Below are 23,038 nucleotides of genomic sequence, written 5' to 3'. Positions count from 1 at the left end.
AAGGGTGGTGAGTGTGTGTGTGTGTGGGGGGGGCTTCTCCATGGGGGTGTTTGTTCCTGCAGGTTCACATTGGGCTGCCCACCCCCTAAGTGTGCCCCCCCCCCCCCCCCCCCGCCGTGCCCACGCGGCTCCCACCCGTGTCCGCACCCCGGGGCGGTTTCCACCCACGGGGGGGCGGAGCCACAGCGCTCCACGTGCGGCCGCTGCTATAAAAACCCCCCGCGGCGATGTCAGCGCGCAGAGCCGAGCGGTGCCCCCCCCCCATTGCTGTGTCCTCAGCTCCCCCATCCCCACTATGCGGCTGCCCCCCCGCTTTGCCCTTTGCCTCCCCCGCCCCCCCCCCGCCGCCGCCCCCCCCGGCGCCCCCCGCCCCATGGCGGAGATGCCGGGCCCCCACCCCGCCACGTTCCTCTACGAGCTGCTGTGCCGGGGGGGGCTGCGGCGGCTGCACGAACTGCAGGTAATTGGGGGGGGGGGGGGATCAACAACACTGATCTGTTTGGGGGGGGATGGGGGGGGTGAGCCGGTCACTCGTGGGGGGGAACGAGGGGTCCCCGATGGTCCCGTTCAGGAGTGGGGGGGCCCGGGAAGGGAAATGTAGGACTGGGGGGTCTATGGGGGGCTATAGGAGGTGGGGGGAGTATGGGGGGGAAAGGGGGGGTACGGCATCACTGGGGGCACATGGGGAGCCTGGTGGTGCCGCTCTGGGGTCTGAAGGGGGGACACCGTGACCTCCGGCACCACGTGGGGCCCTGTGGCCCACCATGGTGGGGGCCGTTGGGTGACACCAGGTGACACTGGGTGCTGCTGGGTGCCATTGGGTTCCATTGGGTGCTGCTGGGTGCCATTGGGTTCCATTGGGTGCTGCCAGGTGCCACTGGATGCCGTTGGATGCCACTGGGTGCCATTGGCTGCCATTGAGTTCCATTGGGTGCCGTTGGGTGCAGGTGGAGGGCCGGGCGCGGTACGGGCCGGTGTGGCGGGTTCCGTTCGGTCCGGTGGTGTCGGTTTACGTGGCCGAGGCGGCGCTGATCGAGGAGGTGCTGCGGCAGGAGGGGCCGCTCCCGGTGCGCTCCCATCTGTCCCCGTGGAAGGAGCATCGAGCGCTGCGGGGACACAGCAGGGGGCTGCTGACAGCGTGAGTGGGGGGGGGAGCGGGTCGGGGGGGTATTGGGGAGGGGGGGATATCGGGGGGGGTTTGGGGGATGCGGTGGGGTGTGAGATGGGGGCTGCACACGGTGTCTGTGGGGGGGGGGGGGGGGCACCGCGTGGCGCTTCGGAGCCGTTCCCGTGTTCCCCCCCCCCCCCCCCTTCCCACGCGCGGCGCTCCCGGGGGTTACTCACAGCCCCGGGGGGGGCGGGGGGCGCTGAATCAGCCCTGAGTCACACGCTCACCCCTTCCCGGAACGGCTGCGCCCCACGCGTGGCCCCGGCTGCCCCACATCTGGACCCCCCCCGCCCCACGTGCGGACCCCCCCGATCCCCTCCCAGCCCCGCAGCTCCACGCTCAGCCCCGTTCCCAGCCCCCCCCGCTCCCCCCCCGGCTCTGACCCGTATTGGGGCGCTGTTCCCCCCGTGACCCATTTCCCCCCCGTCCCGCAGGGAGGGCTCGGAGTGGCAGCGGCAGCGCTCGCTGTTGTCCCGGCTGCTGCTGCGGCCCCGCGCGGCGGATTCGTTCGTCGCGGCCCTGAGCGCCGTGGCGGAGGATTTCGGGCGGCGGCTGCAGCGGCTCCGGGACCGGCACCCGCAGCGCGTCGTGCCCGACCTCGGAGCGGAGCTCTGCGCGTTCGGCCTCGAGGGTGCGCCGCCCCACAGCCCCGTTGTCCCTATAGCCCTATAGCTCTATAGCCCCGCTGAGCCTATAGCCCTATAGCTCTATAACCCCACTGACCCTAACCGTAACCACTGCCCCCACCCCATCACTGTGTCCTCACATCCCAGTACCCTACAATGTCCCCACGTACCCCATTTGTCCCCCACCATATCCCCTCATCCCCACCATGTCCTCCCTATATCCCCCCTATATCCCTCCCAAATCCCCCCCTACCCCCCATAACCCTCCATATCTCCCCCATACCCCCCAAGATCCCATACACACACCCTCCATATCCCCCCAAATCCCCCCCATACCCCCACCATATTCCCCATATCCCCCCATATTTCCCCCATACCCCCAAGTATCTCTTCCATACCCCCCATATCTCCCCCATATCCCCCCCCATACCCCCAAGTATCTCTTCCATACCCCCCATATCACCCCATATCACCCCATATCCCCCCCATACCCCCCAGTATCTCTTCCATCCCCCCCTATCCCCTGTTCCCCATTGCAGGCATAGCAGCGGTTCTGTTTGGCTGCCGTTTGGGCTGCCTGCAGCCGGAGGTTCCGGTCCGCACACAGCGGTTCCTGCGCAGCACTCGGGCGGTGTCGGGGGGGACCCTGCTGGCCCTGGCGATGCCCCCCACCCTGCGCCGCCTCTGCCCCGGCCCGTGGAGGAGCTTCTGCGACGCCTGGGATGACATGTTTGCATTCGGTGAGGGGATGGGGGGGACAACGGGATGGGGGGCAGCGGGGAGAGAGTGGGTGGTGGGGAGACAGCATGGGGGCAGAGGGGAGCCTTAGGGATGGAGGTTCCCCTTTGGGGACACACAGGGACCCTCTGAAGACCCTTTGGGACATGGAGCCTCTTTGGGGACCCTTTGGGGACCCTTTTGGGACAGAGACCCTTTGGGGACACACAGGGACCCCTTGAGGCCCCTTTGGGAACTCTTTGGGACACGGAGGCCCGGTGGGTCCCTTTGTGTCCCCAGCGCAGGCGCAGCTGGAGGGTCGCAGGGCTGGGGGGGCTCCAGGCTGCATCACGGAGCAGCTGCTGCGTCTCGGCGTCACCGCGAGGGACGTCCACGGCTGCGTCACCGAACTGCTGCAAGCCGGCGTGGAGACGGTGAGGGGGGGAACAAGGGGGTCCCCGTGGGGTTGGGGTGGGGGTCATGGGGTCGGGGTGGCCACTGTGGGGTCACTGTAGGGTTGGGTTGGTCTCCATGGTGTTGGGTTGACCACAATGGGGTTGGGGTGGAGGTTATGGGGTCGAGGCAGCCACCATGAGGTCACCGTGGGGTTGGATTGGCTTCCATGGGGTAGGGGTGGAGGTAATGGGGTCAGGGCGGCCACAACGGGGTTGGGTTGGCCTCCATGGTGTTGGGGTGGAGGTAACGGGGTCAGGGTGGCATCCGTGGGGTTGGGTTGGCCACAATGGGGTCAGGATGGAGGTAACGGGGTCAGGGTGGCTCTCAGGGCGTTCAGGTGGCCACCGTTGTGCTGGGGTGGGCGCAGTGGGGTGGGGGGGTGTGATGGGGTGGGGGTGGCAGTGGGCTGCATTGTGTCCCCCCCCATCCCACAGACCTCGTGCGCCCTGTCCTGGTGTCTGTATGAGCTGGCGCGGCACCCGTGGGTGCAGGACGCCCTGCGCACCGAGCTGAGCTCCGCGCCGGGGGGGGCTCTGAGCAGAGCTGTGCTGAAGGAGACCCTCAGGTGGGGGGGGGTTGGGGTGGGGGGGGGCTGACGTGGGGGGGGGGATGAGTTTGGGATGGGGGTGGGGGGTGGAATTGCTTTTGGGGTGGGAAAGTTGTGGGGATCAATGATGGCTGGGGGGGGGCCTGCGCTGGCTTTGAATGGCGCTGACGGTGCTGCCCCCCCCCAGGCTGTACCCCGTCATACCCGGCAACGCACGAGTGGTGCCAAACAGGGACATCGTGGTGGGGGGATTCGTGGTGCCCCGGCAGACGCTGATCACGTTGTGTCATTACTCCACGTCCCGCGACGGCCGCTCCTTCCCCTCCCCCGACTCGTTCCGCCCCGAGCGCTGGTTGCGGCTCCGCCCCGCCCCCCCCGCGGACCCCGCCGCCCCCCCCGCGCACACGGAGCCCCCGCCGCCCCCCCCGCACCCGTTCGCATCGCTGCCCTTCGGGGTCGGGAAGCGCAGCTGCGTGGGACGCCGCCTGGCGGAGCTGCAGATCCAGCTGGCGCTGGCGCAGGTCGGCACGGCCCCGAAACGGCCCCAATATCGCCCCAAAACGGCCCCAATGGCCCCAAAATGGCCCCAATATAGCCCCAATGCCCCCCTCCCCATGTCCCCTCCATCCCGCTGTCCCCATGTCCCCCCTCCCTCCATCCCCATGTCCCCTCACTTCCCACATCCCACTGTCCCCCCCATCCCGTCCATCTCCATCTCCCCCATGTCCCCCCTCCCCACGTTCCCATATCTCTCAGCCCCCCCCCCCCCCCACCCCATTGTCCCCATATCCCCGCCCCCTGTGTCCCCCCCCACACACACACAACGTCCCCTCATTTCCGTCCCCCCCCCGCAGATCCTGCAGCGCTTTGATGTCCGCCCGGCTCCGGGTTCGGTTCCGGTCCGGCCGATGACGGGGACGCTGCTGGAGCCGTCGGGCCGCGTGTCTCTGCAGCTGCTGCCGCGCTGAGCGCCGCCGAACCGCGACCCACAGCGGGACGGAGCGACCCCCAACGTGCAGCGCTGGGCACCGCGACCCCACAGCCCGCCATGGGGCTCCACCACCCACAGCGGAGCACCGCGGGGCCGGGCTGCGTCCATTGAGTTACTGCTGTTGGGGGGGAACGTTGGGGGGCGGCTTATGGGGGGGGCACATTGTGTAGTTGTTATGGGGCCGTTATGGGGCATCTGTGCAATAAGGGTAATGGGGAATAAAGAGGCGGACGGAGGCAGGGCTGTCAGTGCGGTGCGGCCCTATGGGAGCCCCGTGGCCCCACACCCCCCTATATGTCCCCCCCAGCCCCATATAACCCCCATATCCCCCCTCTACGCCCCCCGTCCCCCGCGCTGTCCCCTCCAGCCCCGATTGCGGTGCCGGCTCCGCGAGCTTTCAGCACCACGGACAGCGCCGCAGCCCCCTTCGGCCCTTCCGGTCTCTCCTCTCTGTGGTTCCCCCCCCCCCCAAATAAAGGAGCACTGAGGGGTCCGAGCGGCCTTTATTGCCGGGGGGGGGGAACGAGAGGGAACAGCTGGGGGGCAGCGAGACCCCCCGGATAAATATCGGGGGGTGGGGGGGGATGCGGCCCCCCCGGTGAGTGTGGGGGGAGTGACAGGGATGGGGGGGCCGGAGGGGGCATGGGGGGGGGGGCACACAGGGATGGGGGGGGGGGGCACACAGGGATGGGGGGGGTGACACTGGGTGACATGGGGGGCAATATGGGGGTGCTGGGGGGGTGACATTGGGATGGGGGGGGGTGACATTGGGATGGGGGGGGTGACACGGGGGGGGGGACACGGCGCGGCCGCCATAGCGGCTTCCCGGCGGTGCCGCAGCGCCCCCTAGAGGAAGGCGCTGGGATTGGCGCGGGGGTCCTTCTGGTTGCGGTACCGCATGGCCAGCCACACGCCCAGCACCTGCGGGGGGGGCGTCAGGGGGAGGAAACCCCCCGGCAACAAACAGACACTCCCCCCCTTTGTGTTCCCCCACCCCCCCTTTTGTGCCCCCCCCCATCCCCTCCATTACCCCCATCCCTCCCACCACTGCCCCCTCTTTACCCCCCCAATGCCCCCTCCCCAGTCCCTGCTGTCCCAATTGCTCCCCCCCATCCCCCCCCTCCCTTCCCTATTGCCCCCCATCATCCTCCCCTCCCCCCCATCCCCATCATCCCCTCCCTGGCCGCCCCCTCCCCATTTTCCCCCTCCACCCCCCGGTGCCCCCCCCCACCTCGGTGAAGCTGAAGAACAGCCCGACCCCCCCCCAGCAGCTTCAGGGCTTCGTCCGAGTGCTGCAGAACCGCCTCCGTGCAGCTGCGGCAGCGCAGCGCCCCCTGCCGGCAGCGCTGGGGAGGGGAGGGGGGTCAGGTCAGGTGGGGGGGCTCAAATTGGGGGGGGGGGGGGGCTGGGTGTGTTGGGGGGCATCGGGGTGAGGACTATGGGGAGGCTGTGAGGGCGCAGGGGGTGGGGAGGTTGGGGTGTTTTGGGTGTTTTTTGGGGTGTTTTGGGGGGCGTTTGGGGGCATTTTGGGGTGTTTTTGGGGCATTTCAGGGGTATTTTTAGGTATTTTTGGGTGTTTTTGGCTGCTTAGTGCCGTTTGGATCCCTCACCGCAGGGCAGTCGCTGTGTTGTGCTCCCTGGCCGCTCGGGGGGCTCTGGGTGCTGTTCTGTGTCCCACAACAATCCAGGCGCTGCTCCAACCCCCAGCGGGTGGCGTTACTGAGCAGCGGCCACGTGGCTCCGAACAGCTGCTCCTGGGGGGGGATAATGGGGGGCAATGGGGACAGCAGGCAGCGGGACGGCTGGACCCACAACCCCATGTGACCCCACAACACGGAGTCCTCCATGGCACCAACACCCCCCGTATACACACAGTGTCCCCCCCTAATGTCCCCCCCAAATACCCCATCCCCCCCCCCCGATCTCCCCCCCGTGGAAGCCCACCCCCTCAATGTCTCCCCCCGGATATCCCCATCTCCCCCCATCTCCTCCCCATATTCACCCCCCATTCCCCCACCCTTCAGATGTACCCCCAACAAAGACCCCCCCCAAGTCCCCCCCCCTTGCTGACCCCCCCAAGGACCCCCCCCCACCTGCCGCCCGCGGTCCAAGGCCAGGCAGGAGCAGGAGACACTGAACTGCACCAGGAAGAGCAGCCCGAGAACCACCATGTACTGAGAGTGTGTTAAGGGAGCAGCGACACACATTGACCCCAACCCTGACCTTTAATCTAACCCTAAAACTAACCTAACCCTAACCCTGACCCTAACCTTTAATCTAACCCCAACCCCAACCCTAAAACTAACGTAACCCTAACCTTAACCTTAACCTAACCCTGACACTAACCCTAACCCTGACCCTAACCTTTAATCTAACCCTGACCCTAACCTTTAATCTAACCCTAACCCTGACCCTAACCTTTAATCTAACCCCAACCCCAACCCTAAAACTAGCGTAACCCTAACCTTAACCTAACCCTGACACTAACCCTAACCCTGACCCTAACCTTTAATCTAACCCTGACCCTAACCCTAACCCTAACCTAACCCTGACCCTGATCCCAACCCCAACCCTAACCCTAAATCTAACCCCACCTCACGCTCCCCCAGTCCTGAACCCCCCCCCGTTGTTGTCCCCATATCCCCCCTTAATGCGACCCCAACCCCGCTGTCCCCAGCCGCCCCATCGGGACCTACAGAGACCCGCAGCGCCCCATAGGGACCCTCAGAGCCCCCCCCCCCCCTTTTCCTGCCCCCCCCTTTACCCCTCGGGATACAAAGAACAGCAGCACCTGGTGGTGATGCGCGGCTCCCAGCAGCCCCACGGCGGCGATCAGCAGCAGCAAAACGCCCACGGCCAAAACGCCCCCGACCAGGGGGACCCACGACACCACGCCCACCGCGCGACCCCACGCGGCCACCGCCAGCAGCAGCAGCCCCACCAGCTGGGGGGACAAAGGGGGCGGTGGGGCAGCAACGGGGGGAGGTCACAAAGGGGGGGGATGGGGACGGGGGGGCAATAGGTGAGAATAGGGGAAGAGAGGGGCTAAAGGGGGCCGGGGGGGAGCACCCAAAGGTGGGGAGATGGGGGAGGGGGGAACCCATGGGTGGGAATATGGGGAGCGAGGGGCTAAAAGGGGGCGGGGGGGTCCCAAAGATGGGGATATAGGGGAGGGGGGGGCAATAGGGGGGCAATAGGGGAACATATGGGGAGCGTGGGGCTAAAAGGGGCCGGGGGGTCCCAAAGGAGATGGGGGAGGGGGGGGGGGGGGTTAGGGGACACGAGAACCGGGGACACGACGGGGGGGGGCGACAACGAGCGGAGGGAGAACCGGGGTTAGGGGGGGGGATACGGGGAGGACAAGGAGGGAATCGCCCCCCCCCCACCGCCCCCCCAGCTCACCACGTAGACGACGTTGATGGCGCAGAGCGCGTTCCGTGAACACGCGAACCCTCCGCACACCATCGTGGCCCCCCCCGCCCCCCCCCACCGGGCCGCGCCCCTCCGCTGCGGCCCCTTTAAATCGCCCAGCCGCTACTGCGCGTGCGCCAACGGAAACCCCGCCACCCCGGCGTCACGTGATCGTCGCGTCGCGTGCGCAGAAGGCAGGGCGGGCCGGAAGAGCCGGCGGGGGAGAGCGGCGCATGCGCAGAGGGAGAGCCGAGTCCGCAAAGAGGCTGCGGGATGCCCGGATGTGGGCGTGGCTTCCAGGCAGGGGCGTGGCTTCGCCTCTCGCCGCGCTCATCGCCCCGCCCACAACCCCCCGGCGCCGCACGGACCCCCCCGGCCCCATCGCTGCCTCCAACCCCCCCGTTCTTCAACCCCCCCCGTGTGCCCCATTTCCCCCCATCCCTCCCGCTGCTCCCAGCCCCCCATAGCCCCGTATCCCCCCCCACAACCCCGACAGCCCCACACCGCCCCCTGTGCCCCCCCACGACCCCCAGCTCCCCCCGGCCCCCCAAAGCCCCCTTTGCCCCCCCCCCAACAAGGGGCTCTTTGGGCTCCGCCTTCCAACCCCCCCCATGGGAAGGCCATGTGGGGCCGCAGCTGCTCCCGGCCACGTCAGCGCCCCATAGATAACGGGGGGGGGCGGGGGGGCGTTTTGGGGGGGGGGTCGGGCCGTTTCCCCTCCGTAGGACCCCACCGGGGGGCAGCAGGGACCCCCCCGCTCCTTCTGCTGCCCCCCCGCCCCAATGGGGCTCCCAGTTTTTCGGGGCGCTGCGCTGCTGCCCCCAAAGGCCCCAAAAGAAGCTCCTCCCCCCCCATAGAGACAGCGGCCTTGGGGGGCTGATATGGGGCAGGGATAAATGTGGGGGAGCAGTGTGCTGTTATAGGGCCAAGCAGCGCTGTAAGGCCGGGTCTGCTATAGGACACAGATTAGGTCAGTGGGGCCACAATAGGGCTGGGATCAATGGGGCAGCTATAGGGCCGGGATGGCTGTAGGGCAGAGATAAGAGCAGCGGGGCAGCTATAGGACCGGGGTGGGGGCTGTGGGGCAGCTAAAGGGCCGGGGCTGCTCTATGGCAGAGATAAGGTCAGTGGGGTGGCCATGGGGCCAGGGCTGCTACAGGGCCAGGTTTGCTATAGGGCCAGGGCTGCTATAGGGTCAGATCTGCCGCAGGGCCGGGCCGTGATCCGCTTTGGCTCCCATCGGAACCCCCCGCAGTACCGGCCCAGCCCGGCGGTGGCGCTGATGTTTCTCCTGGCGGCGTTTTGTGCCGCGCTTCTGGCGGCGGCGGCGGCGCTGTCGGACGCGGAGCTGCGGAGCATCGCCGAGCGGCTTTACGCCGCCGACCGGAACCGCGCGGCGCCCGGAGAACTGCGGGTCCGACTGCAGCACCGCGTCCAGACCGGAAACGGCGACGGGAACGACTTCGCGCCGCTGCCGTGAGCTCCGCCCACAAACGGCGACACGCCCTGTTACGCCCCGCCCCCTTTTCGCACCACGCCCCCTTCTATGCCACACCCCTTTTTCTCACCTCGCCCAATCGCCACGCCTCTTTTACGCCCCGCCCCCTTCACGCCCCGCCCCCTTCTATGCCACACCCCCTTTTATCCCCCCGCCCTATCGCCACGCCTCTTTTACGCCCCCGCCCCCTTTTCTCGCCCCGCCCCCTTTTCTCGCCCCGCCCCCAGGCTGTTCGATCACGTGTCCGAGGCGCTGCTGCGGCGCTCCCCGCACTCGGAGCTGCTCCCCCTGCTGGACAATTACGAGATGGCGACAGGGCGGGACGAGCTGGAGACCGAGCAGGAGCGGGACGAGCAGCGGAGATTCATCGACGCCGTGATGGGCGAGTTCAGCACCGCGCTGATGGACAGCGGTAACTGCCGGAGGGGCGGGGGAGGGAGAGATTGGGTCTGATCTATGGGGTGATGTGGGTCTGGTCTATGGGGTGATGCGGTGGGTCTGGTCTATGGGGTGATGTGGGTCTGATCTATGGGGTGATGTGAGTCTGATCTATGGGGTGATGTGGATCTGATCTATGGGGTGATGCTGTGGATCTGATCTATGGGGTGATGTGGGTCTGATCTATGGGGTGATGTGGGTCTGATCTATGGGGTGATGCGGTGGGTCTGGTCTATGGAGTGATGTGGGTCTGGTCTATGGGGTGATGTGGGTCTGATCTATGGGGTGATGCGGTGGGTCTGGTCTATGGAGTGATGTGGGTCTGGTCTATGGGGTGATGCTGGGGGTCTGATCTATGGGGTGATCTGATGTGGGTCTGATCTATGGGGTGATGTGGGTCTGATCTATGGGGTGATGTGGGTCTGATCTATGGGGTGATGTGGGTCTGATCTATGGGGTGATGTGAGTCTGATCAATGGGGTGATGTGGGTCTGATCTATGGGGTTATGTGGATCTGATCTATGGGGTGATACTGTGGGTCTGATCTATGGGGTGATGTGGGTCTGATCTATGGGGTGATGTGGGTCTGGTCTATGGGGTGATGTGGGTCTGATCTATGGGTCTCCCCCCGCAGGGCTGTGGCCGTCCCGCTCTGCGCTGCGCTCCGCTCTGCACCAGATGTGGTTCGGCCGCTATTCGCGCTCAGGAGGCGCCGCGTTGGACTCGTCTGGATTTGAGCACGTCTTTGTGGGTAGGGGGGGAAATAGGGGGATATAGGGGGGATATATGGGGGGTATGGGGGTATGGGGGGACATCTGGGGTCAGATGGGGTCACACGGGGCTGAATGGGGCACACGGGAGCACACAGAGTCACATGGGGTCACATGAGGTCACGTGGGGGCCTATGGAGGCCTATGGGGTCACATGGGGTCACAGTGTGGGGTCACGTGGGGACATGTGGGGATGGGGGGGGGGGGACATGGGGGGACACAGGGATGTCTGGGAGCAGATGGGGGGAATTGGTGACAGGAGGTGCCACACGGTGCCACACAGTGATGTGCACTGACCCACAGCAACACACAATAACACACAATAACATACAATAACATACAGTAACATGTAATAACACGCGTGTGCTGCCGTGTCCCCGCAGGGGAGCTGAAGAAGGGCCGTGTGTCGGGCTGCCACTCGTGGCTGCAGCTGCTGCAGTTGGAGCGGAGCGGGCGCCTCAATTACCTGAGCTACAGCTACCAGAGCGGGGTGAGATGGGCACCAGTGCCGTGTTGTGCTCTATTGTTGTGCTCTATTGTTGTGCTCTATTGTTGTGCTCTATTGTTGTGTCATTGTGCCCCATGACCCCCCGTACCCCCCTCTACTCACCCCCCATTGCAGCCCTCCCTCCCTGCGGTGCTGGGGCTGCAGTTCCGCATTGACGGCCACCTGAAGGCGCTGGGTTCCACCCTGCTGGGCTCCAGCCCCGCGATGGACGTGGCGCTTTACAGCCTCTGCTTCACCGCGCGGCCAGACAGAGTGTGAGTGGGGGGGGGGGGGATGCTGGGGGGGCGGTGGGGTGCCCCATTGTGCCCCATTGTGCCCCACACTGACGCTGCCCCCCCCCTCAGATGCAATGTGACTCTGGGCGGCCAGCCGGTGGCGGTGCAGACCTACAGCTGGGACGGGGACCAGGAGCGCTTCGTGGCCTCCGCGTATCCCATCAGCCCCTGAGACCCACGGAGCCCCATAGATCCACTGCCCCATAGAGCTACTGCCCCATAGAAACACTGCCCCATAGAGCTACTGCCCCATAGAACCACCCCCCCACAGATCCCACTGACCCCCCCATCCCTCCTGTCCCCCCCATGTCACACTGACCCCCCAACCCCCCCTGAGCTCCATTGACCCCGCAAACCCCTCGGACCCCCCCCCCACCCCACAGCTCCCCAAACCCTATAAACCCCCTGACCCACAGACCCCCCCCAGCCCCATAACCCCGATCATCGCTGCCCCAATAAACTCCAGTGCTGTGTCTGACTGTACATGCGTGTCCTTAGCGTGTCCTCCTTACACACACGTGTCCTTAGCGTGTCCATGGGGCGGCTCACACATCCCCACAGACCCCACATCCCCAAATAGTTGTGCCCCACACCACGCCATGGTGGGTGCTCACCCCAAAGGTTGCACTGGGCCCCATAGGTCACACTGGGCCCCATAGGTCACACTGGGCCCTACAGGTGGCACTGGGCCCCACAGGTCCTGCCAGGCCCCATGTGTTACATCCAGCCCCACAGATCATCCAAGCCCATATAAATTCCACTCTGCCCCACGGGTCCTGCCAGGCCCCACGGGAGGCGCCCGGCCCCGTAACTCACGCTGCGCCCCACAGATCCCAGCAGGCCCCACAGGTTCCGCCGGGCCCCATAAGTTCCGCCCAGCCCCGCAGGTCCCGCCCGGCCCCACGGCAGCCGCTCACCCCACGCACCCCGCCCGGCCCCACGGGTTCGGCCTCACCGACGCCGGGCAGGAAACGCGTCGGGGCGCAGCGCCGGGCCTGGAGGAGCCGGCGGGACCCAGGGCGCGATGGGGCGGCGGAGCGAGTAGCGATGGGGCCGCCCCACGGCCACGCTCTGGCCGCCATCCGCGCCGAGGTGCGGCGGCACGAGGAGGCCAAGCGCTGCATCAACGCGCTGCTGCGGCTCGGGGACGCGGTGCCGGATCCGCGGCTCCGGGGCTGCATCGGAACCGCCGTCAGGGCGCTGCAAGGTGCGGCCGGACCGGAACCGGGACCGGGGGCGGGAGGGGGGGAGGGATGGACCGACGGATGGATGGACGGACGGATGGACGGACAGCTCCGGGATCCAGGCACAGGCCGCACAGCCGGGGGGGGACACGCTGGGGGGGTCCCACTGGGGGGATCCTATGGGGGGGGGGGGGAATCAATGGGGTTTTTGGGGGGGTGGGAGGCCATGAGGCTCCATGGAGGGGGATGGGGTGGTGGTGGGGGCTGTTATAGGGGGCTGTTTGTTATAGGGAGCTATTATGGGGCTTTGCTGCTATAGGGCTTTGCTGTTATAGGGCTTTGCTGCTATAGGGCTTTGCTGCTATAGGGGGCTGTTATACGGGGCTGTTTTATAGGGGCTTTTTGCTGTTATGGGGTTTTGCTGTTGGGGTCAGTCGGCCCCGCTCTGTCTCCGCAGCCGTTTCCGGTGCTGCCGTCGCAGCGCTGCGGTTTCTGACGCTCCGTTTCCTCACCTCCGGCTGCTCTTCCCCCCCCCCCCCCCCCCTCCTGCCCCCCCTCCCGCACTTCCCCCCCCCCCCATCCCGACGTGCGCCGGCATCTCCCGCGGTTGCCATGGCGACGGGATGCGGGGATGCCGCGTTGCTACGCGCCCGCACGGCCGGAACCAGAAATGATGGGGGGGGAAAATGGGACCCCCAAATCCGCCCCCCCCCATCGGGACCCCCACAGCCACGGGGACGGCGGGGGGCGCTGACAGCCCGGGGGGGTCCCGCAGTCCCCACCATCCCACCCCCACGATGGGGACAGCAGCTCCTGTATGGGGACACTGGGATGGACTGGGATGGACTGGGATGGACTGGGGGGGTCCGCTGTTGATCGTGGGGGGGCACAGGGGCTCGGGGGGGTCCCACGTGATCATCCCACAGCGTGGCACATGGAGACCCCCCCCACCCCGCAATGGGGGCAGCAGTTCCTGTATGGGGGCAACTGGGGGCAACTGGGATGGACTGGGATGGGGGGGGGGGGGCGCACACACACACACACGCGCAGTGCCAGCCCCGGGAATGGGGGGCAGAGAGGGACAGGATGGGGGGGGGGGGAGGGGGGGCTGCCCACGCGTGGTTGTCGCACTGTGGGTGCGTTGCCATGGCGACGCTGTCGGCTCCGTCACGCGCGATCTGGGGGTTGGGGGGTTTGTGCCGCGTTTGGGGACCCCGCGCAGCTCTGCGGCCCGGAGGGTCCCCGCCCCCACAACCGCCCCCACAACCGCCCCCCATCGCTGCCCCCCACCCACGTCGGTCCCTCCCTCCGCCCCTCCCGTGTCCCCGCGGCCCACGAACGGTCCCTTCGCGTCCCACCCGTGTCCCCGCAGCGCAGCTCTGCGCCCCCCCCCCCCCCCTCTTGTCACCCCCCCCGCGACCCCCCCGACCCCCCCCTCCAACACGGTCCGTCCCGGCGGGGGGGGCGGTTCGGCTCGGCAGCCATGGCGGTGTCCCGGTCTCCATGGCAACGGGATGCGGGGCGCCCCGAAACGGGTCCTCGTGGGGTCGGCGGGGGGAGAACCGGGGTGGGACGGGGGGGGTTTAGGGGTGGGGGCGTCGGGTGGGGCTCCGTGGGGGCGGCGCCGAACCGGCAGCTGCGGGAGGAGCGGAACCGGGGGGGGCGGGCAGCGGGGGGGGGGGGCGCGTTTTGGGGTGGGGGGAGAACGGAGCGGTTTGGGGGGGGCCGATCGGAGCGCCGCGTGCGGCCCACACACCCGGGGACACCGGCGGCCCCCCCAGCCCTTCCCCCCCCCCGGTCCGGCCTCGGGCACATGGAGCACAACGGACGCCCCGCGCCGCCCCCCCCCCCGCTCGGAGCCCCCCAAAGCAAAAGCGCGGAGGCCGCTCGCTGCCCCCCGCACCCCCCCCGGCGCCGCAGCCCCCCCCGCCCACCGCCCGGTAAAGCGGCATCCCGGGGGCGGGTCGCGAGGGGCCGTTTTTAAGGGGGGGGGGGAGCGAACCCCGGATTTTGGGGCTGGGGGGGCGCGGCGGTGCCAACCCCTCCGGGGGCGGGAGAGCGGGGACGGCTTCGGGGGGGGGGAGGGCGGGGAGGGCCGGGGGTGGGGACCGCGAGAGCGGCACCGGCGGAGCGAGGAGCGGCACCGGCGGAGCCCAGAACGGAGCCGGGGCCGCGGGGGGGGGGGGGGGGGAGACCCGGAGCCGCCGGGGGGGGGGGCACCGATGAGCAGAGCGGCGGGGCCGCAGCGGAGGACGACGTACCTCATCTCGCTCACCCTCGTCAAACTCGAGTCGGTGGCGGCGCCGGGAGAAGCGGAGCCCGCGGCGGAGGGGGCGGCCGATGGAGCCCCCCCGGAGGAGCCCCCCCCCGCCCCCGCCCCGACCGGCCCCGCCGCGCCGCCCCCCCCGCCCCGACCCGAGGACGGCGGCCGCGGCAAACGGCCCGAGCGGCTCTTCCAGCGGCAGGACGCGCTGCGGATAAGTACCCCCGCCTGCGGCCCCCCCGAGCCCCCCCTCGAGCCCCGCAGCCCCCCGCCCGTCGCCACCCCCCCCGCCTCCGCCGCCGCCGCCTCCTCGGCCCGGGGCTCCGTCCGGGTTCCGGGCGCGGGGGGGGCGGGTGGCGGTCACGGCTCTGTCCGCCCCCGGTCGCCCCCCCCCGCCGTGCCCCCCAAACCCGACCCTTCATTGCTGCCCCCCCCCGCCGTCCCCCCCAAACCCGACCCCGCGTCGCTGCCGCCGCCGCCCCCCCCCGCGGTGCCCCCCAAGCCCGACCCCTCGTCGCTGCCGCCCCCCCCCGCCCCTCCGGCGGTGCCCCCCAAACCCGACCCGTCGCTGCTGCCGCCCCCCCCCGCCGTCCCCCCCAAGCCCGACCCCCGCGCCCCCTCCAAGGTCCCCCCCATCCCCGCGGAGCGATGCCGCCCGACGCCCCCCCCCGAGCCGCCCCCCGCTGCTGCCCCAGTCCACGTGGGGCTGCCCCGAGCCCCCCCCGGACCCCTCCGCGCCCCCCCCCGCATCCCGCCCCCTCCCGGGGTCGTCGTCCCCCCACCCGGCCGCCGCCCCCCGCCGCCTCCGCCTGCCCGGCCCCAAACCGTTCTGCACCGTCACCACCTCGGCGGCCTCGGACCCCCGGCGGACCCCCAAAGCGGCCCCCCCCAAAGGCAGCCGCCTGTCGTGGCCCGAAGGCGAAGCCAAAGGGCGGCCCAAGGCGGGGGGGGGCAAAGCGGCGGCGGGGCCGGACGCGGGGGGGGTCGGCGGCGGGGGGGGCGCCGGGGGGGCCGTTCGGCCGCCGTCTCGGGCGCGTCTGTCCCCCCGCAAAGGGAAAAGCAAAACGTTGGACAACAGCGACCTGCACCCCTTCCCCGCCGCTCTGACGGCCGCCCCCCCCCCGCCCCGCGGCCCCCCCACCCCCCCGGGCCCCGCCGATACCGGAGCGGGGCTGAAGCGCGGCCGGGAGGGCGGCCGGGCGTCCACGCGGGACCGGAAGATGCTCAAGTTCATCAGCGGCATCTTCGCCAAGAGCCCCGCGGCGCCCCCCGGCTCCGACCCCCCCCCCCGGCGGCGGCCCCCCCAGTGAGTAACGGGGCCGGGCGGCCCCCCTCCCCCCGCCGTCCCCATCCCCAGCCGCGGTCGGTGGGCGCCGCGCCCCGGGGGTCGCTTCGAGCCGCCCGTCCGACGTCCAGCCCGCTCCGTGCTGCGGGGCGGCCACGTGGACCCTCGTGGGGGGGGGGGGGCGGCCCACATGGCGTCGCTAAGCATCGCGTCTGTCCGTGTCTGTCCGTGTCTGTCCGTGTCTGTCCGTGTCTGTCGGTCCGTTCCGGGGTCTCTGGGGGGTTTCGCCGCTCGTGGAGCCCCCAGCAGCGCTGCCCGACCGGGACCAGCCGGGTCCACCCGTGTCCGCGGGGTGGCGCTGCTCGGCCGTCCGTCCTGGGGGCGATTTTAACCCCTTCAGTGCCGCGCCCGGGTGGGAAACGCCGTGTGCGACGGGGGGATGGGAGCCTTTGGGGGGGGGCAGCAGGGCCAGACGGGACCAAACGTGTCGGCATGGAAGGGGGGCACCAAGGGCTCCATTGGGGTCGGGGTGAGCTGCGCCCACCTCGGCTGCGCTCAGCTGGGCAGACAGAGAGCAGGCAGAGCCCTCGTGGCACACTGCATCCGCGTGGCACACCATGGGCTCATGTGACACCATGGGCTCGTGTCACACCACGGCCTCGTGTCACACATCCTCGTGTCACACATCCTCGTGCCATACTGCATCCTCGTGTCACACCCGCCGTCGTGCTCCCCGTGTCCCCGTGCTGCTGCGCCATGTTGTCCCATTGAGCCGCCGTCCCCCATCTCGGATCTCCCCCCATCGCATTTCCTGCCGTCCCATCCCGCACCCCCCACCCCTCATTGCCCCCCCGGCTCCGTTTCCTCCCCATCCAGCTGCACAGTGACGTCGTCACCTGCAGATGGCGCCTGGCCGCCCAGCGGCACCAAAGGGAGGGTTTGGGGGGCCCGGAACCCCCCGGGGTGGGGCTGCTGGGGGTGCCCGCCCCCCCCTCACCCCATTGCTCCCCACAGAGGCGTTGGTGAACAGCCAGGAATGGACGCTGGGCCGCTCCGTGCCCGAGATCCGCCTGGTGGGTGCCCAGTCCTGCCCCATCATGTCCTGCCCCCCCACGTCCTCCTGCCCTCCCATCCCACTCCCTCCCCTCCACATCCCAGCTGTCCCATCCCAGCTCTCTCCTGTTCCCGTTCCCTCCCCAGGGTGTTTTGGGCAGCAGCAGCAGTGGGAAATCAGCTCTCGTCCATCGCTTCCTCACTGGCTCCTATGTGGGGCTGGAGCCCACCGAGAGTGAGTGGTTGTGGGGCTGAGAGGGCTGTGGGAGGGACGTGGCTGTGGGACGGCGATGGCTTTGGGGTGGATGAGGTGATGGGGTGGATGTGGCCGTGGGGTGGATGTGGCCGTGGGGTTGGATGCCGGCGGGGTGTCTGTGTCTGTGGGACCCCCGGTGTCCCCCCCCCCCAGGCGGGCAGTTCAAGCGCGAGGTGACGGTGGACGGGCAGAGCCACCTGCTGCTCATCCGGGAGGAAGCCGGCGCTCCGGACGCCAAGGTCGGTGGGGCCGCTGGGGGGGGGGAGGGAAGGGGGGGCTTCGTGTGGAGCCGAGCCCTGACCCCCCCCCATTGTTGCCCCCTCCCCAGTTCTCCAGCTGGGCGGACGCCGTCATCTTCGTCTTCAGCCTGGAGGACGAGCCCAGCTTCGAGGAGGCGGCGCGGCTCCACCAGCTGCTGGGCGCCCACCGGGACCCCGCGGAGCTGGTTCTGGCGCTGGTGGGCACGCAGGGTGAGCGACCCCCCCGACCCCCCAACGCCCCTTTAACCCGCACAGCGGGACCGGGACGGGACGGACCCCCCCCATCTCACCCCGAATCCCCCCAGACAAGATCAGCTCCTCCAACCCGCGCGTGGTGGATGACGGCCGGGCGCAGGCGCTGTGCGGGGCCATGAAGCGCTGCCTCTACCTGGAGACCTGCGCCACCTACGGCCTCAACGTGGAGCGCGTCTTCACCGAGGGTGGGCGGCCCGCCGCGGGGAGGGGGGGGGAGGGGGCAGGTTTAGGACCGAGGGGGGAGTGATGGGAGCTGTGGGGGGGGATGGGAGATGTGGGGGCGGGACGGGGAGCTGTTGGGGGGTGATGGGGAGCGTGAGGGGGCTGCGAGCAGTGCGGGCTGCGCCGGGCAACGAGCGGGTCGGACGGTGCCGGGGACGGAAGGCGGGGAGCGAATGGCGGCCGTCCCGGCTGGGCCCGGAGTTGCCCCGCTGACACTCGGCGGTGACACAGTGGCGCAGAAGGTGGCGGCTCTGCGGAAGCAGCAGCAGCTCGTGGCGTCCTGCAAGTCCCTGCCCAGCTCGCCCACACACTCGGCCGCCTCCACCCCCGTCGGCGGCGCCCACCCCCCCCAGGTACCCCCCACGTACCCCCCAAGTACCCCCCACGTACCCCCCCGACCCCGCATCCCCCCTTGTTTCCCCGCCGGGCTGACCCCCCCTTCCCTTCCAGGCCAGCAATGGGGGTCACACCAGCGACTACTCGTCCTCGCTGCCCTCCACCCCCAACGTCAGCCACCGGGAGCTGCGCGGCGAACCCCCCGCCCCGCTGGGCACCCCCGGCTCCCTGCACCGCGGGGCCAAGCGCCGGACCAGCCTGTTCGCCGTGAGTGGGGCCGGGGGTGGGAGGGGGGGGGGGCGGCCCTCGGGCGTCCCCGGCGCGGCGACGCCGGTCGGCACGTGTCTCTTGGGGCGCCCCCTGCCGGCGGCTCCGGGCGTTGCTCCACGCGTCCCGTTGTCCCCGCAGACGCGGCGCGGCAGCGACTCGGAGAAGCGCAGCCTGGACAGCCGCGCGGAGCCGGCGGGCAGCGGGAGGGCCATCCCCATCAAGCAGGTCGAACGGCGCCCCCACGGAACCCATCGGACCCATCCCCGTCCCATCCCCGTCCCATCCCCGCCCCATCCCCGCCCCATCCCCGCCCCATCCCCGTCCCATCCCCGTCCCATCCCCGCCCCATCCCCGCCCCATCCCCGTCCCATCCCCGTCCCATCCCCGCCCCATCCCCGCCCCATCCCCGTCCCATCCCCGCCCCATCCCTATCCCATCTCTGCCCCATCTCTGCCCCCATCCTCACGGCCCTTTCCCCCCCCAGAGCTTCCTGCTGAAGCGCAGCGGCAATTCCCTCAACAAGGAGTGGAAGAAGAAATACGTCACCCTGTCCAGCAACGGGCTCCTCTTCTACCACCCCACCATCAACGTGAGCGCCCTCCCACCCCCCCACCCCACCCCGGTCCCCCCGCCCCCCGCTCATCACCTCCCCCCCCCCCAGGATTACATCCACAGCACGCACGGCAAGGAGATGGACCTGCTGCGCACCACCGTCAAGGTGCCCGGGAAGCGGCCGCCCCGCGCCATCTCCGCCTGCGGCCCCTCGGCCAGCATCAACGGGCTGCTGAAGGACGCGGGCGCCGACGGCGGCGGTGAGGGCGGGGGGCGGGAGCTGCGCCCGCGTGCCGCCCCGGGGGCCGCCGGCCTCACCGCCCCCTCCCCGCCCGCAGCCGCGGCGCCCCCCGTCGGGCTCAGCCTCCCCCCGGATCCGGGCACCAAAGGCGCGGGGAAGGGCGAGCGGCCCCTGCAGCGCTGCGCCTCCGCCTCCAGCGCCAAACTGCCCGGTGAGCGGCCCGGCCCCGTCCTCATCCCCGGCCCCATCCCCGTTCCCGTCCCCATTCCCGTCCCCATTCCCGTCCCTATTCCCGTCCCCCTCCCACTCCCTGGGGACAAACCCCAGCCACGCTCCGTTTGTCAGACGGCCCCGAGACCGTCTCCAGCCCCGGCAGTTCGGGCCGCGATCCGCCGCCGTCGCCGATGATCGACCGCAAGAAGCACCGTCGGAAGAAGCTCTCCACGCCGTCCAAGACGGAGGGCTCCGCCGGGCAGGCGGAAGGTGAGCGGCGCGGGGCCGCGGGGAGGGCGGTCAGCTCGGGGCCGACGCCGCCACCTCCCCCCGGGGCCGCCGCCGCCGGAGCCGCCCCCCCCCTCCCCACGCCGAGCCCCCCCCCCTCGCTGTGCTCCGCCGCCTCTCTCTGCCGCTCCCGGGGCTTCGCGGGCTCCTCCTGATTCTGTCCCCCCTTTTCCTCTCTCTGCCGCCTCCCGCCGGACCCTGCGCAGCCAAACGCAAAATGTGGAAATTAAAAAGCTTTGGTAGTTTAAGAAATATTTATAAAACAGGTAATTCAGCTCCTCGTGCCCCGCATGCGGCTGCAGCCCCCACGAACCCCCCTTTAGCCCCCAACCCCCCCATCCCTCCCTCAGCCTGCCGCGCTCGCATCGCTGCGTCCCCCGATCCGTGGGGCTGACTGCCGGGATGGGGGGGGCCTCGATGGGGAGACGCCGGGATGGAGGTGCGGGGGGGGGAGGGGAAGGGGGGAGGGCTGTGCTCCGGGTGGGCCGCACTGGGGGGTCCTGCGGCGCCCCCCGGCCCCGAGGCAGCGCTTTGTGCCCCCGCAGAGGAGGAGAACTTCGAGTTCCTGATCGTGTCCAGCACCGGGCAGACGTGGCACTTCGAGGCGGGCAGCTTTGAGGAGCGCGACGCCTGGGTGCAGGCCATCGAGAGCCAGATCCTGGCCAGCCTGCAGTGCTGCGAGAGCAGCAAGAACAAGGTGAGGGGCTGGGGGGGCGGGGCCGGGCCGGGGGGCCGGGATGGGGCGGCCTTGTCACCCCCTCGTGGTCACCCGTTCCTTGTTGTCTCTCATTCCCTGTTGTCACCCATCGCTGTCACCCGTTGGCTGCCACCCGCCGTCCCCAGGCTCGCATGGACAGCCAGAGCGAGGCCGTGGCCATGCAGGCCATCCGCAACGCCCGCGGCAACTCGGTGTGCGTGGACTGCGGGGCGCCCAGTGAGTGCGGGGGGGGCCGGGAGGGGCCGCGGGGGGGGGGCGGGGCGCTGCTGGGGGGCGCTGACTCGGTGCGGCCCGCAGACCCCACGTGGGCCAGCCTGAACCTGGGCGCGCTGATCTGCATCGAGTGCTCCGGCATCCACCGCAACCTGGGCACCCACGTGTCGCGCGTGCGCTCGCTCGACCTGGACGACTGGCCGCGGGAGCTGACCGTGGTGCTGACCGCCATCGGCAACGCCACCGCCAACAGCATCTGGGAGAAGAACCCGCGCGGCCGCTGCAAACCCACGCAGGAATCGTCACGGTGAGCGGCTGCCGCGACCCCTCTGTGTGTGTTAGTGTGAGTGTGAGTATGAGTGTGTGAGTGTGTGTGAGTGTGAGTGTGTGAGCGTCCCCACCGTGTGCCCGTTGTCCCTCGTTCCGCCCTGCCGTTTCTCATTCCCCTTGGCTGTGCGATACCCGCAGTGCAGCCCCACCGCCACAACCCCCATTGCCCCACACCCCCCATTCTCCCCCCGACGGCCGCGCTGTGCGCAGGGAGGAGCGCGAGGCGTGGATCCGCGCTAAGTACGAGCAGCGGCTGTTCCTGGCCCCGCTGCCGGCGGCCGAGGCGGCGCTGGGGGAGCGGCTGCTGCGGGCGGTGCAGGATCAGGACCTGGAGGCGGTGCTGCTGCTGTTGGCGCACAGCAGGAAGGAGCAGCTCGGAGCCAGCGATGCGGAGCGCCGCACGGCTCTGCACGTGGCCTGCGACATGGCGCTGGTGGTCATCACGCAGCTGCTGGTCTGGGTACGTGGGGGGGGGGAGGGAAACGGGGAAGTGGGCGGGAGGGGATGCGGGATGTCCGGAGGGGTCACGTGACGCGGCCCGTCCCCGCAGTACGGCGCGGACGTCGGCGCTCGGGACGCTCAGGGCCGCACGGCGCTGTTCTACGCGCGGCGCTCCGGCAGCCGGGAGTGCGCCGAGATCCTGCAGCAGCACGGCTGTCCCGGGGACGGACCCCCCACCCCCCGCGGCCCCCCCACCCCCGGGCTGCGCCGCCGCAGCAGCGCCGCCAGCGTGGGGCCGTGCGTGGAGCCGCGCACCGCTCTGGTATAGCGGGGGGGCCCGGCCGGGGTTGCCCCGCGGTTTGTACTTTTGACGCTCTATTTATTACCCGCCCCCTCCGTCCGCCCCCCCCCCCCCCCCGCAGCGGGGTCTCTTCTGGTCCTGGTGCCCCCCGCCCCCCCTCCCCCCATCGCACGGCGCAGTGCTGTGCGGGGATGTGTACAGAACCCCCCAATCCCGAGTTCTACGTGAGCCCCCCCCGTCGGTGCCCCCCATCCTCGGCTCCCATGTAGCTGTTCCAGCTGTGCCCCCCCCCATCCCCACACCGTTCTCACTCCACCGCAGCCCCCCGCCCCAATTTGTGCCCCCCCCCCAAATTATCCCTCACCAGGAGCAGAGCAGACACCCCCCCCCCCTTTTCTACGACCTTTTGTACACCCCCCCGCTATGAACATGCTGCCCCCTTTGTCCCCCTTTATCCTTCCCACCCCCCCCATTTTTCTCTCTGTCCCTTTGAGAACCCCTTTAATTTATTCCTTTGTTCAGCGTTAGGATATAGAGCCACCCCCCCCCCCACGGTACCGCGGTGCCCAACGGGGTGGGGGGAAACCAGCGGGACCCCCCCGCCTCTCCCGCTGGCCCTGGGGGGGCGGGGGAGGGCTCAGGGGTCACGGTGCCCCCTCCCTCCCCCCAATCCACCCCAGGACCCCATGAATGTATGGGCCCCACCGCCGTGACGCCCCGCGCCCCCGTGGGGTTGAGCAGAGCCCCCCCGGCGCTCGGGGTGGGGGACCGGGTGGGACCGGGGGGGGGAGGGGAGGGGAGGGACCGTGTACAGCATTTTCTGCTCTCGGGTGTAACTGTATGTAACAATGTCGGCGTCGGCGCTGTGACACTGTGGTGGCTGTGCTGTGTTGGCACGGGGGGGGGGACGTGGGGGGACACGGGGATGTGACATACGGGTGGGCGGTGGGGA

General features: G+C 69.8%; 4 protein-coding genes across 5 annotated transcripts; 3 read left to right on the top strand and 1 right to left on the bottom strand.

The window, feature by feature from the left end:
* Window positions 1–361: 361 nt before the first annotated feature.
* CYP27B1 (cytochrome P450 family 27 subfamily B member 1) lies at window positions 362–4,831 on the top strand. The gene is made up of 8 exons (XM_072357919.1): window positions 362–460; window positions 948–1,138; window positions 1,603–1,799; window positions 2,334–2,534; window positions 2,812–2,945; window positions 3,402–3,532; window positions 3,702–4,035; window positions 4,369–4,831. Exons 1-8 carry the CDS (start codon window positions 374–376, stop codon window positions 4,480–4,482), a joined length of 1,389 nt encoding a protein of 462 aa, XP_072214020.1. The 5' UTR covers window positions 362–373; the 3' UTR covers window positions 4,483–4,831.
* A 394-nt stretch (window positions 4,832–5,225) lies between these two features.
* TSPAN31 (tetraspanin 31) lies at window positions 5,226–8,289 on the bottom strand. The gene is given in 7 exon segments (XM_072357922.1): window positions 5,226–5,426; window positions 5,737–5,769; window positions 5,771–5,851; window positions 6,116–6,259; window positions 6,599–6,679; window positions 7,282–7,449; window positions 7,908–8,289. Coding segments are annotated over 7 exon segments (645 nt in total). The 5' UTR covers window positions 7,971–8,289; the 3' UTR covers window positions 5,226–5,351.
* Window positions 8,290–8,466: 177 nt separating this feature from the next.
* On the top strand, window positions 8,467–11,848 carry LOC140263172 (uridylate-specific endoribonuclease A-like). Its single transcript, XM_072357921.1, has 6 exons — window positions 8,467–9,392; window positions 9,642–9,826; window positions 10,487–10,603; window positions 11,006–11,112; window positions 11,245–11,384; window positions 11,475–11,848. Exons 1-6 carry the CDS (start codon window positions 9,055–9,057, stop codon window positions 11,575–11,577), a joined length of 990 nt encoding a protein of 329 aa, XP_072214022.1. The 5' UTR covers window positions 8,467–9,054; the 3' UTR covers window positions 11,578–11,848.
* Window positions 11,849–12,428: 580 nt separating this feature from the next.
* On the top strand, window positions 12,429–22,386 carry AGAP2 (ArfGAP with GTPase domain, ankyrin repeat and PH domain 2). 2 transcript variants are annotated; one of them, XM_072357917.1, is made up of 19 exons: window positions 12,429–12,612; window positions 17,152–17,210; window positions 17,338–17,425; window positions 17,600–17,685; window positions 17,775–17,916; window positions 18,012–18,146; window positions 18,415–18,536; window positions 18,634–18,786; window positions 18,928–19,014; window positions 19,274–19,378; window positions 19,451–19,601; window positions 19,680–19,793; window positions 19,928–20,065; window positions 20,290–20,349; window positions 20,629–20,780; window positions 20,927–21,017; window positions 21,099–21,321; window positions 21,555–21,804; window positions 21,895–22,385. In XM_072357917.1, the coding sequence occupies exons 1-19, from the start codon at window positions 12,453–12,455 to the stop codon at window positions 22,111–22,113; spliced, it is 2,535 nt and encodes an 844-aa protein (XP_072214018.1). In that variant the 5' UTR covers window positions 12,429–12,452; the 3' UTR covers window positions 22,114–22,385. The 2 variants fall into 2 exon arrangements, with proteins under 2 accessions (XP_072214018.1, XP_072214019.1); XM_072357918.1 differs by lacking the exon at window positions 20,290–20,349 and having other exon boundaries at window positions 21,895–22,386.
* The last annotated feature ends 652 nt before the right edge of the window (window positions 22,387–23,038 follow it).

Source organism: Excalfactoria chinensis, chromosome 28, assembly GCF_039878825.1.
Source record: "Excalfactoria chinensis isolate bCotChi1 chromosome 28, bCotChi1.hap2, whole genome shotgun sequence".
Taxonomy (NCBI): Eukaryota; Metazoa; Chordata; class Aves; order Galliformes; family Phasianidae; genus Excalfactoria; species Excalfactoria chinensis.
Note: the sequence above shows the minus strand (reverse complement) of the source record. Positions and strands in the feature narration are given on the sequence as shown.